This window comes from Ochotona princeps, chromosome 6, assembly GCF_030435755.1.
Source record: "Ochotona princeps isolate mOchPri1 chromosome 6, mOchPri1.hap1, whole genome shotgun sequence".
NCBI classification, from domain to species: domain Eukaryota; kingdom Metazoa; phylum Chordata; class Mammalia; order Lagomorpha; family Ochotonidae; genus Ochotona; species Ochotona princeps.
In genome coordinates, this window is record NC_080837.1 from 9,700,604 (window position 1) to 9,714,053 (window position 13,450).

A 13,450-nucleotide genomic window follows, 5' to 3' on the forward strand; every position below is an offset into this window, starting at 1 on the left:
CTTTTGAATATATACCTTATACCTATGAATGGAATTGCTGGGGCTTTTGGTAACTCTTCATTTAGCTTTTTAAGGAACTTGCAAGTCCCCCTGCCCCCCGCCTCCCACCCACACAGGAGTTGTATCCTCCACATTCCCACCAACAACATACAAGTATCTTAATTTCTGCTTATCTTTACAATTACCTTCAAGCCCTACTCACAGGATGAGGAAGTAGCTGTGGTTGAGACATTTTCCACTTTCATATTTAAACTTTTTCACCTACAGCCTACGCAGGCGAAGTGACTAAGAGGAAACAATGGATGCTCTGCTGTGATGCAAAGAGAAATTCCACCAACTTTCACATATTGTCATGTGTCACTGCCCTGTCAGGCTGTCAGTGTTTGCTGCTCGGGGCTCCAGAGGCTTCGTGGCTAGTTGTTGGCACTGCTCGGCCAGCTGGGGGAGATGAGTGACTGCGAGTTTGGATATGTGCACACACTGGCTGAGGACTACCTGCGGTGCGTCCTGAAGATACCACAGCCTGGACTGGGACCAGGCAAGACGTCCAGGGTGCTGCAGAATGTCGCCTTCTCAGTTCAGAAAGAAGTGGAGAAGACTCTGCAGCCGTACCTGGACAGTGTTGATGTTGTGTCTGTAGAGGCTGCCAGGACAATCTTTGACAAAGTGATGGAAAAGGAGTTTGAGGATGGCATCATCAACTGGGGCAGGATTGTGACCATATTCGCTTTCGAAGGGGTCCTCGTCAAGAAGCTTCTACAAAAGCAGATGATTCTGGATGCGGACACTTACAAGCCCATCCCTTATTTTGTGGCTGAGTTCATAACGAAGAACACAGGAGAGTGGATAAAGCAGAATGGAGGCTGGGTATGTGTGATGGAAAGTTTTCTTTGTTGTTGTTTACTGTGATCTTGGCTTTGGGAGCTGCCCTGCTAATAAAACCAGCACTACCATAAACTATCCATCTAAGGGCACTACTTTCTCTGGGTGATGGTTTTAAAATATTTTCATGTTTAAAATAGAAAGAAAAAAAAAACAAAAAACAAAACAAAACCTCCCTGTCTTAATTCCAATGAATCCTAGAACATCTTAGCTGCAAGATATTTGAGTTTCAGTTTTTATTCTTCACAGTATCAGTTGCAGCAGTGAGCCCTGGGGAGGAGCAGGGTATCTTTCTCTTGGTAGTCCTGTGTAGACGCTGTCATCTGGTGCTTAGCTTTTCCTGGGCTGGTCATGACAGTGTAGAACTAGTACAGACATAGCTGGTGTGATGTGCTGTTATAACTGGATATTCCTTCAACCTGCAAAAGACCGGTGCAGAGTTTTACTAGTTCAGTTGTTACAAAATGATTTTAGGAATTCCACTTCGATAACTTCTGGTCTGTTAAGACTCGTTGATAAGTAATGGATTTTATTACTGACAAGAGCCTCTATTTAAGAATTTTCCAGCAAAAATTTATTTTCTAATCAGGGCCTCCAAAGCTGAATCTGTTTAAGGGCCTATACTGGGACTCATTTTGGTAAGAAACCTTTCACAGATAGATATGCATGCTTTCTTTTATGTCTCAGTAGATTTAATATTTAATTACTTATCTTAAAAGATATATATGTGTGTCTATATATATTTCAAAGGCAAAATGTCAGAGAGATGGGTGGAGACAGAAAGAGGTCTTCCAGCTGCCCAAATGCCCTCAACAGCCAGGGCTGGTCAGGCCAAAGCCAAAAAGCCCAGAATTTAAGCTGGTCTCCCACATGGATAGCAGGGACTCAAATATTTGAGCTGTCATCTACTGTCTCAAAGATACAGTAACAGGAAGCCAGATCAGAGGTGGCGGCACTGGGACTTGAACCAGCAATTTGACATGGGATGCAGAGCTGCCAAGTGGCAGCTTGATCCACTGTATTGCAATGCCTGGCCTTAATATTTGTTTCTTAAAAGCACTTACTTTTCCATCTCACCAACCCCTAATCTGGGATTCATCTCTCCTGAGAGACAACTACTGTTAGCAATTATCTTCCAAACTCTGTCTGTCGACTCTATAGAAAGTAGAGTACTTCTTGGCAAAAACAAAAAACATTTTTTTCCGTAAATACAAATAGTACATGTTACTTATTCTGTCATTTTTTTTTCATTCAAGAGTATATAAAATATGAGGGGCATTCAAAAAGATGGTGTTAAAAGTAGCTTAGTTGGTACAAAAATTCTTTGATGTACATGTACATTTTTTGTCATGTGTTGCTCATGAACTGTCTTGGAGACCTGGGTTTTGCCACTTTCTTTGCCTCAGAAGGAACCCACCTGTCACTTCTATTTTCTGCAGACACGTTGGAGTCTACATTTAGTGTTTTTAGAATGCCCCATGCATTCTGTCATCTGCAAGTGCTAGGGATTTTCTGGTCATTTATAACTGATGGACATTTAGGTTATTTCCAGATTTTGTGCTCACAAACAGCACTGTGTTGAAGACCTTTACACAGTCTCTCTTCCCTTGCGTAGAGGTGTGTTATTCTTGGGTGGATGTTTGGTTAATAGAATTATTAGGTCATGGTCCGTGCATTTTATCATCTACAGGATCCTTGCCTTCCAGAGTGTCTTGCTTCCAAGGTTCATTTCCATCAGCAGCTTGTTAGAGCAGCCTATACTTCCCCTTATACCAGCTGATTAACATTAGGTTATACTTCACTGGGGCAGGTGTCCGGCACTGTGAGTAAAGATGCCACTCATGCTGGAGTAGCTGGGTTCAAGTGCTGAATCTGCTCTCTATTCCAGCTTTCTGTCCATGTGCATCCTGGAAAGCACTGGGGTGTGGCTTAAATAGTTGGGCTTGTGCCACCTATGCAGGAGACCTGGACCGAGTTCCTGGCTGCTGGCTTCAGCCTGGCCCAGTTACAGCTATGGTGGGCATTTGAGGAATAAACCAACAGATGAGAGATCTCTGTGCCCTGAGAGAAATATCTGTCTTTCTAACAAGTATGTCAAGTTTAAAAAGATTTAAAATATTTAGTTTCTTTAGTTTTAATTCCTGTTCCCTTGAGTATTAATAAGGTTAAATAGCTTTTCATGTTTCCTGATCATTTGGTGTATTCTTATTTAGGGGTTGCTGTCAGTCCTTTGCCCATTTTCCTGTTTATTTGTTTCTTGGTGATTTGTAGGGAAATTCTGAATATTCTGCAGTTTTATGTATGTGGCAGGTATATTCAAGCCTACACAGTATCTTTTAAAATCACAGGTTTCTTCAGTCATGACAATGTTTAAAAGTTTGATGCAATCATATTGACTCATCTTTGATGCCTTTTCTATTTGGTTCGAGGTCTTTCTGCACAGTAATAAGCTTGACCGCAGTCACTCCCTCTGCTCAGTCACTTTCTTCTTCCTAAACTCTTAACTCAGACCTGGGTGAAGCCTGTGAGATGCTTGGCTCTGCCTTCTCCTGGCTGGAGGTGGGAAGCCCTGCTGAGGGACTGGTGGGAATTTCAGCTGCTCCATACAGGTTTCCAGGGCAGGCAAATGTTCTCTAGCACAGAGGCCCACATAACAGATGAGGGCAAAACCACCAGTTGGAAAGCTCTGTGTGGGCTTGGATTGTGTCCCCAGTGCCTTGGAACACACAGGTGGTGAATGAAAATTATTTAATATTTCAACAATTTTGTAATCGGTGTTGTGAGCTTCTGGTCCTCATAATTATTGAGGAGTATAGTACGGTCTTAGGGAATTTCTAGAAGTGGACTTCTCTTTTGCAGATGCTCTAGGAGTATGTGTGACCAGCCTTCCTAGGAGAACACCTTTTTAAGATGTCATTTCTAAGCCACCTCACTGTGCCATTTCTGGTTCACAGGAGTTGATTGTGTTGATGACAGGTGGTGCTTTTCTGTGAATGCACATGTGCTGGCACAGCAATCTGATAGCTGCTTCTCAAAGTGATGGTGACAGATCTGCAAATGAATGCATTTCCTATGCGTGTGGTGGCAGGGAGATGCACAGTCACACACCTATGATGATAGGGTCAGGAGACCCACAGAGAGCAAGAGTGGAAGCAGTTCTGAGGAAACTCAACAAATCAGAAATCATCTATAATCAGAAATCAATCTATAATTAAATTATAAAAGTGCCAAGAGAATTTATGAAAAACTTTGCATCCATACATGGTATGTGAGTTGAGCACTGGCCTGCCCAGTGGAGATGCTGGTGAGGACGCCCATGTCCCAGATGGAAGTATCTGTCCTGACTCTAGCTCCCTGGTGAGGCAGACCCTGGGAGGTGGCAGACCCTGGTGAGGCAGACCCTGGGAGGTGGCAGACCCTGGTGAGGCAGACCCTGGTGAGGCAGACCCTGGGAGGTGGCAGACCCTGGTGAGGCAGACCCTGGTGAGGCAGACACTGGGAGGTGGCAGACCCTGGTGAGGCAGACCCTGGTGAGGCAAACCCTGGGAGGTGGCAGACCCTGGTGAGGCAGACCCTGGTGAGGCAAACCCTGGTGAGGCAGACCCTGGGAGGTGGCAGACCCTAGGAGGTGGCAGACCCTGGTGAGGAAGACCCTGGTGAGGCAGACCCTGGGGAGGCAGACCCTGGGAGGTGGCAGACCCTGGGAGGTGGCAGATCCTGGTGAGGCAGGCCTGGTGAGGCAGACCCTGGGAGGTGGCAGACCCTGGTGAGGCAGACCCTGGGAGGTGGCAGACCCTGGTGAGGCAGACCCCACCAACCACCTGCAAGAACGGGAATGAGTCCTCAGCTCCTGATTTCAGCCCATTGTTGCAGGCACTGGGGGAGAGAACAAGCAGATGGGAACTCTGCCTCATTGTCTCAAAAAATTGTATATATTTTTAGTTTTCTTAAAGGAAGGTGGCATGTAAACACACAGCATGAGAGCACTCACTCTGAACAAGATGGACCCCCCGAGTTCATTTCCGGGCTCCAGTGTTTGCTATTTGTGTGCTTTGAAGAAGTTACTTAACTTCCCCAGGTCTTGTTTTCTTAACTGTAAACCCTAGAGAGGATGGCAATTTATCTGCTGGAACTAGTATAAGAATCTAACCAGTTAATACAAATAAAGCACCTGGAATAGTTCCATCAAATGAACACACAATGCGGGTTTGTAGTTAAGGTTCCTATTAGTAAATATTGCCTGGTTTCCCCTGAGAGAGTCTCTTTAAATGTATTCTCCATGTTAGAGAATCAACTAGTTAGATATTAATCATCAAAGATGCTGTTTGAATGATGGCATTGCTTATCTCACTCTTTAGTCACTTTCTTGTTTTCATCTCATTCCTTTCTTCTCTCTCTTCCTCCCTTCCATTTACAGCTGTTCCCTCCTTTTTTAACCTTCCTTCATATTTACCATTCTCTCTGTCCCCTCTGCCAATTTGAAGTATGAATAGGATGGGCTCTTGCAAGTTTATGAGAATGAACATTTTACATAAATTTCTCATTGGGGAGCTAGAGGTTTTTTTTGTTTTGTTTTGAATGCCTTTGGCATGCATCGGAAAATGCTGGTGCCTAAAAGCTCTTCTGAAATGTGCTTGAGGTTAAACTCATCACAGACCCAGTGATTGTTCTCTGCTGAGCTAGTTGGGCTTACCTTTCAGCCCCTCCCCGTGCTACTGGAGCAGAAAGAATAGGTGGTCAACTCAGTGCACCACTTACTCCCTCAGGCTTAGCACTTACTGAGCCTGTGGCACAGAAAGCCCTCAACTCATATTTGTGAATGGAGTAATTGAATGAATTAACATTGAGACTGGAGATTTTCAACCCTGGTCTTCTATTCATTAGAGGCATGGCCTTGGCTAAGTCACTGAAATACCTTGATATTCAGATTCCTTCCATAAAGTGTATAGCAAGATGATGAAATATAATAATAATATACATGCATATATAAAAGAAATGAAGACAATAGTAGCACAGTTAGAAGGGTTAAGAGATGTTTCTTTTTTGAAGATTTATGTATTTATTCGAAAGGGAGAGTTACAGAGAGATCTTCTATCCACTGGTTCACTCCTCAGAAGACCACCAATAGCAGGGGCTGGGCCAGGCAGAATGTGGGAGCCTGGAACTCCATCTGCGTTTCCCACATGGGTGCAGGGGCCCAAGCACTTGTGCCATCTTCTGCAACTTTCTCAGGAGCATTAGCAGGGAACTGGAATGGAAGTGCAGCAGCCAGGACTCAAATCAGCACCCAAAAGGGATGCCCATGCTACAGGGCATGTCTTAACCCGCTGTGCCACACTGCTGACCCTGAGAAGGCATTTTTGTAGAAATGTTTTGCAAACTGGAAAATACTGTACAACCATGAGAGTTATATGGGAAATTCTAAGAAGTTTAAATATCTATTTCTTAAAACAATTTAAATCCAAAAAGAAAGCCCCTTTGAAAGTAGGAAAGTACAGTCAGAGTTGGTGTTTTCCCAGCAACTGTCATATTCAAAATTTTCCTTTCTCCTTGCTCGAAGTGATGGTCTAATTAGTTTGAGGTGGCACGTGTGGGTGTAGAGATATGCAGATGATGGGCTACAAGGAGAAGCCTGATTCAAATCAAGAAGAAATGCAGGCCCTGACCCATGTGACAGAGGAAAACACTGGGTCCTCTGAGTCTTGCATAAAAGCTCCCCAAGCTGGAACATCAGCCCTGACCCCTTGCCCTTGTCTATCAGCATGTCCTGTGGGCTACTTTTGACGTACAGTCTGTCCAGTGCCTCAGTACCTCTCCTCTCTCACCTGACTACACCTGTAGCCTTTGACAAGGCTCCCTGCCTCCATCCTTCGTCTGCTATGTATGACCTTTCCTCCAGATAACAGCCAGAGTGATATTTTATTGCATATTTATTTAGTTGTGTAAAAAGTTTTAATTATACTGACTTATTGGAGAGAGAAAAAGTGAGCTTCTATTAGCTTGTTCACTCCCCAGGTGTTCTCAAAAGCTGAGACTGGTCCAGGCAGTGCCAGGAGCTTGGAAATTGATCTGGGTCTCCCACATGGGTGGCAGGGACCCAAGTCCTTGAGCCATCACCTGCTGCCTCCTGGGGTACAGGTTGGCAGGAGACTGGAATTGTGAGTGGAGCTGAGACTGAAACCCAGGTACTCCCATACGGAATGCAGGCATCTCAAGTGGTATCTTAACCATGCACAGTCACCCCCAGAGCGACAGCTTACAAAGCTGGATTAGATCATGTCCTGGCCCAATCAAAGCACTCCAAGATGCCCCTTCTTTCAAACTCCTGACTGCTGTATTCTGGCCTCGACCGAGCTCTCTGATCTGACTTCTGTAAATCAGTCCTATGCTTTCCCAGCCCCAGCCTGTCAGGACAGGCCCGGCACACTCTGCCCTCACGGCCTTTGCACTTGTTACTGGTGCAGCCTTGACAGTCTCTTCTTCCCTTCAGGTCTCCATTCTTGTCCTCAGAGAAATTGTCCTTGATTGCCCCATCTCTCTCGGTCCGAGTAACAGTTTGCACAGCTGGACATCTGCTGATCTGTCTACTGGGTTCTGTGTTTACTAACAGTTGCTGTGATGGGAATGGGAGCTTAGTAAGAGCGGAGACTTTGTGCTTGGCTCATTGCTGTCCCCATTGCTTCAGATGGAACCTGGCTTGCGGTCAATACTCACTAAATGTTTCCTGAATGAGTAAATGAATGGACACTCTTAAGAGAAGGGAAATAGCAGCAGGTTTTTTGCCTATATTGTTAAAGAAAAATCCTGGAGTTGCGCTTTTCTTGGGATTATTGATATGATATATGTGTTTATATATTTTCTGCTGCTGCATCAGAGACCATAGACAGGGTCAACTATCCAGAGAAAAACTCACTTTATGGAGGCTGCAAGTCCAAGGTGAAGGCGAGTTATTCTTCAGAGAGTTTTTTCGTGATGTTATAGTGGTAGGTTCATCATATGATGAGAGGACAAAGAGGAGTGTGTGTGTGGGAGAGAGAGAGAGAGAAAGGGACTTAGCTTCTTTGTTTAATTATTAACCCACCCTCGCACTCACAGCTTCATCTGCTTCTGAGGGCAATGCCCCCATGGCCTGATTATCTCATAAGACCTTTACAAGGGCAGTAAAAGTTCAACAGGAGTGCTGGAGGGGACATGTAGTTCATGGTCATGCGGTGTAGCAGTCTATGCCTTAACTTTCTGAAATCATAGCAGCTAAAGTTAACAAACTGTCACCATTTCCAGCAAGAATCACACCTGAACATACCTATTTCCTACTGCATGCCGGGCAGGATGCTGAATTCAGAAGTACTTCATTGTGCTCTCCTGTGTGGGTGGCATGGACCTAAACACTTGAGCCATCATCTGCTGTCTAATATGGGACACAGGAGCAGGAAGTAGGAATTAGAAGCAGAGCTTGGACTTGAACCCAGGTGCTCTGGATATGGAATGCTGGCGTCTAGGTGGCATTGTCCCAATCACATGATTTTAAATGAAGTTTCTTTGCTTGTTGTTCTGGCGCACTTAGCCTCCACTCATTCTAAAACTGTCAAATTTATTCTTTTCCAGGAGAATGGATTTGCCAAGAAATTTGAACAGCCTAAATCCGGTTGGCTGATTCTTCTGGAAATTACAAGACAAATTGGCGCGATGGTATTACTCTTGAGGAAGTACTGCTGATCTGGGGGGACACCCTGTGCTGTGTCGTCTGCCCGAGCTCTCTGACCCTTGTGAGAGCTCTCGCTGGCATGAAGGCTTCCACTTCTAAACGAACAACTTTAGTGAAGCAACTTCAGTTGCTCTCATTAATGGGACGTTTATCCCCGGTGCAATACATACATACATAATTGTATTTATGCATAAGTTGTTTCTTAGCTTTCTCGATCTGTCCAGAAATTGTGCAAAAAAGTCTAAAGCTTGATACAGGAAGTAAGCACCAAACTACAGGCTGCTAACCGGGAAGGCAGCATCTCCAGGGTGTGGCTACGACCCCACAGTCGTTCAGTGTGTCACTGGGCTTAAGACTGCACAGCAAGGAAGGGCTACTGTAACGCACTCTGTGGGGAGCAGCAGGTCACAGCTCAAGGAGCTGGTTGTCTGCTGTACCCACAGGAGATCCCATATTGAATACTTGACTTCTGGCTTTGCTCTGGCCCAACCTTGGCTGATGGGGCTATCTGGGGAATGAACCAGTTCAGGGGAGCTGTCTTTGTGTTTATCTCACACTCCTTCAAAGAAAATGAGAACAAATAATTTTTAAAAAAAAAATTGTCCAGACGATCTTTTCTCCAAGGCAGTCATAAAACTGGAAAATATTATTTTAACTTCCTTTGACCTTTCTATGTAACAGTCAGACATAAAGAAATTCTCTGACTAGTAGGTTTGACTTCTGACTATGTGGTTTGACTTTAGGCCATAAGACCCCCACATCTCGTTGTGGGTTTAATGAATCTATTTTTTTTAAAATAAAGGCTTTTATGAACCTCAGCTCTGTCTCATGCTACAGGCAAAAATTAAAACAGTTCACAGATCTAAATGCCACAAGTATACAACCTCTAGAAGAAACTACAGAAGCAAATTTTCATAACCTTAGAATAGGGGAAAATTTCTTAAATGGAAGAACATAAAAAGGGGCCAACGTGGTGCAGCAGGTTGAGCTCCCCATAAAGCCTGAACCCACAGTGGAGTGCTGGTTTGAGTCATAACTGCCCAGCCAGCTCTCTGCTCATACACCTGCAAAAGCAGCAACAGAAGATGACACAAGTGCGTACGACTCTGCTACCCATGTGGGAGACCCAGATGGTGTTGCAGGCTCCTGGCTTCAGCCTGGCCCAGCTTATACATTTGGCCATTTGGGGAGTCAGCTAGCAGATGCAAGCTCTCTTCCCATACCCCCTCGAGAGAAAATAAATAAACCTTTTAAGAAAAATAAAAGAACATGAAAAGCCTGAACTAGAAAAAAAAAACTTGGTTATTTATGACTCATCAAAACTGTAAAAGCCAACTCTTGAAACCACACCATTAACAGTTCAATCGGAAGGGGAGGGGTGCAACATTGTGGTACATGGGGTCAAGCCACTTAAACTACTGGCATTGCACTGGAGTACCGCTTTTGGTCTCCCTTGCTTTGTTTCCCATCAAGCTCCCTCCTGATTCACCTGAGAAGGCAGCAGAAGATGGCCCCAATACCAGAGTCCTTGCCAACTACATGGGAGATTCAAATAGGCTCCTGAGCTCCTGACTTCTGCCTGGCCCAGCCCTGGCCGCTGTGGCCATCTGCAGAGTCAATCAGCACCTGGAACACTTGCTTCTCTGTCTCTCTACCTTTCTGATAACTAAAGTCTTAAATAAAAAAAAAAAAAAACCTCAAAGGAAGATCTTAGAATTATACTTCAATATAGCTAGGAAGCCAAAACCAAAAAGCAGTGGCCATAGACACAATGGGAGATAATATATACCACACTAATATGCAGGATTTGGATCCAGAATATCTGCAGTACTCTCCAAATTCAATGACAAGATGACTATTAACCTATTTGTTTATTTATTTATTAGGAAAGTGGTCTTTTTAAAAAAGATTTATTTATTTTTATTGCAAAGTCAGATATATACAGAGGAGGAGAGACAGAGAAGAAGATCTTCCGTCCAATGATTTACTCCCCAAGTACGGCCGGTGCTACGCCAATCCGAAGCCAGGAGCCAGGAACTTTCTCCAGGTTTCCCATGTGGGTGCAGGGTCCCAAGGCATTGGGTTGTCCTCGGCTGCTTTCTCAGGTCACAAGTAGGGAGCTGGATGGGAAGTGAGGCTGCCTGGATTAGAACCAGTGCCCATATGGGATCCTGGTGCATTCAAGGTGAGGACTTTAGCTGCTAAGCCGTGGCGCTTTTAAATGGGTAACAACTTCAACATTAAAGAGCTCTCCAAATGGCCATAGACATGGAAAAGAGGCTCAACCCCAGTCACTATTGTTGGAAAAACGCACATTCCAACCATGAGGAAAGACCACAGCACAGCCTCCAGAAGGGTAATGTGAAGCAGCCCAGTGCTGCAAAGCTCCATGTAAAGTGCATGTGACTCTCTTATTTTATTCACATTTATTTATTTTGAAACAGTTTTACACACACACACACACACACACACACATCATTCATTAGTCCCTGGATTGCTATAATGGCCATTGCTGAGCCAGGCTGAAACTAGGAGCCAGGAGCTTCAGCTGGTCTCCTGTGTGGGTGGCAAGGGTCCAAGAACTTGGGTTATCTTCTGCTCTTTCTCCCAGGTCATTAGCAGGGAGGTGGATTGGAAGTAGAGCCTCTGGAACATGAATTTGTGCCCATTTGGGATGGTGGTGTTGCAGGCTGCAGCTTTACTCAACTACTGTGCCACAACACTGCTCCCGGAACTAGTGATGTGATAAAACTGTGCAATTACTGTAGAGATTTCTTATAAACATACTCCTGTAAGATCTAGAAATTCCACTCCTAGGAACTAACCCAAAAGGAAAGGAGAGCATCTGTTTATACTATTAGTGAGGAGTAACTCCATTATTGGTCCTGAAGAGTGACAAAACCCCGCCATCTTGGAGCTGGCACCATTTTGAATACCTGCTCCCTCTAAGTCTTGTGCTCCTTCCTGCGGCTCAGGTTTGCAAACTTCACAGCCTTTAGGTTCACGTTTGCTTGTCCGCCAACCCGCTGTACCCTCACGCCACCGTACCCGACAGTCCTATCCACCAACCCTTTCTGGCTCGCCCATAGCCCTACCTGCGAATCCCTCATGGCCCCGGGCTCCCAATTCTCGAGCTCTGGTAATAAAAGCAGGTTCCTGTGTGCCCTTTTTGCCTCCACTCGCATCCGCAGTCATCTTCCCGGCTGGATAAGACCTGCGTGACTCGCTGATCTGATGGTTCTGGTTTGTGGCGAGAAACTAAAAAGGGCTAACATCGAAACGAGATAAGGCAAAGGGCTAACACTGATACTGCATTAATAGCCCCACCTGGAAGTGGGTGATTCTATCGGCACATTTTGGATTATCCATATAATGGATAATCCGGTCATGAAAAGAAATGCAATCCCAGTACAAGCAATGGAATGGACACATTTCCCTAACATGAGGTTCAGTGAAAGAAGAGCGTCACAAAACCATATCCAGAATATGATGGCATTGATGTGAACTTGTGCAAAACACAGGCCTATCATAGCGCTCTGATGGCAGGACGCACACCAGTTGCTGCCGTGCTGGGGTTGTGGGGTTGACTTCCCAGGGTAATAAAATGTTCTGTGTCTTTGTGGCTGTCCTTATGCATGCACAGAAATTCGTCAGAACATCTGGAGATGGATGCTTACAATGGTACATTTCACTGTAGAGAAATAGTATCTCAGTGATATTTAGAGAAACATTTTTGTGAAAAATAATGAATGCTCTTTAAAAAAAAATATGAAAGCCAAGCAGAATGCTATTGGTGCTGTGAATAAAACCAGCAAATGCTATGAAGTCATGCCACTCTCAGTGTGAGTTAAACCTCGCTGTCTTCCAGGCCCTCCTTGTGTGGGTTGGGTTCCTGTGTGTCAGCTGCATGCTCCTTGGTGGCTGGCATCTCTTCTCTGGGCTGTCTGCAGGATCTTTTGTGTGTGTCTTGTCCCTTCTTCCTGGACACTCTGCTGCCTCCTTGCTTGGCTACTGCTCACTTGTTCTTTGAATTTCAGTGTGAAGTTCACACAGGAAAGCCTCCTCTGGCTAGAGTGCATTCCACTGTGGTCTGTCAAAGCACTATTAACCCAGTTACAGCATTATAGACATGTGATTTAGAAACCAATGCATCAGAAGCTGAATTTCATGAGGGCAGGAGGTAAGGTTGCTTGGGTTTACAGTTTTATCCCAGAGCTTAGTTCAGAGCCTATGTGAGAGGCCCAAGACATGGAGAACACTGGCCTTGGGTCAGTAACAGTGAAGCCTGGGAGAAGCCATCCATCATATTCTCAGTAATGGCATGGAAGACAGTAAGTGCTTTTGGCTGGCTGATTTTGATGAGCTAAGAACTCTGGCTACGGAAGTTCTATCATCTTTATGACAGCTCTCTGGGTTCCCATTTGACTTTCAGAGAAAGAGGCTTAGCAGCGGTAAGAATCTCACTGCATGTCAGAGTGAGGAGACAGGGACAAAGGTGGCAGGGGACCTCCCAGTGGATTCCAGAACAGGTGCTGGGTCTCCTTTCACTGGGCCTCTTTTGAATGCCACTCCCCTTCTCTGGGAGCTCAGCACTCCACCCCTCTCTCTTCTACCTGGGGGAAAAAATGAGTGTGGCCTTGGGCAGGCAGCTAGGCAGCCTCACTCTCCACCCTTTCGTGTGTGTTGCCCCCTCTCCCCCGACGGAGGATGGCCCCCATGACTGCTAATATTCTGGACCTGTAAACTCTCTGGACCTGTAAGCTCTCTGCAGCAGATGCCAAGCGGCTTGACAGCAAAGTGTTAGGAAATGTTTAGGAAATGTTGCTCCCTGAATTCCTAAAGCCCTGCAGAACGTGGAAGTCC

At 45.2% G+C, this 13,450-nt stretch overlaps 1 protein-coding gene across 1 annotated transcript; it reads left to right on the forward strand.

The window, feature by feature from the left end:
- Positions 1 to 218: 218 nt before the first annotated feature.
- Positions 219 to 8,770, forward strand: BCL2A1 (BCL2 related protein A1). Its single transcript, XM_004577901.3, has 2 exons — positions 219 to 867; positions 8,488 to 8,770. The coding sequence occupies exons 1-2, from the start codon at positions 448 to 450 to the stop codon at positions 8,596 to 8,598; spliced, it is 531 nt and encodes a 176-aa protein (XP_004577958.2). The 5' UTR covers positions 219 to 447; the 3' UTR covers positions 8,599 to 8,770.
- Positions 8,771 to 13,450: the final 4,680 nt, after the last annotated feature.

What these genes read in the sequence shown, in the direction of transcription:
- BCL2A1 (XM_004577901.3), top strand. Translation starts at nt 448, where the DNA reads ATGAGTGACTGCGAGTTTGGATATGTGCACACACTGGCTGAGGACTAC. An exon ending in TAAAGCAGAATGGAGGCTGG is followed by an intron (nt 868 to 8,487) that starts GTATGTGTGATG and finishes ATTCTTTTCCAG; the next exon opens with GAGAATGGATTTGCCAAGAA.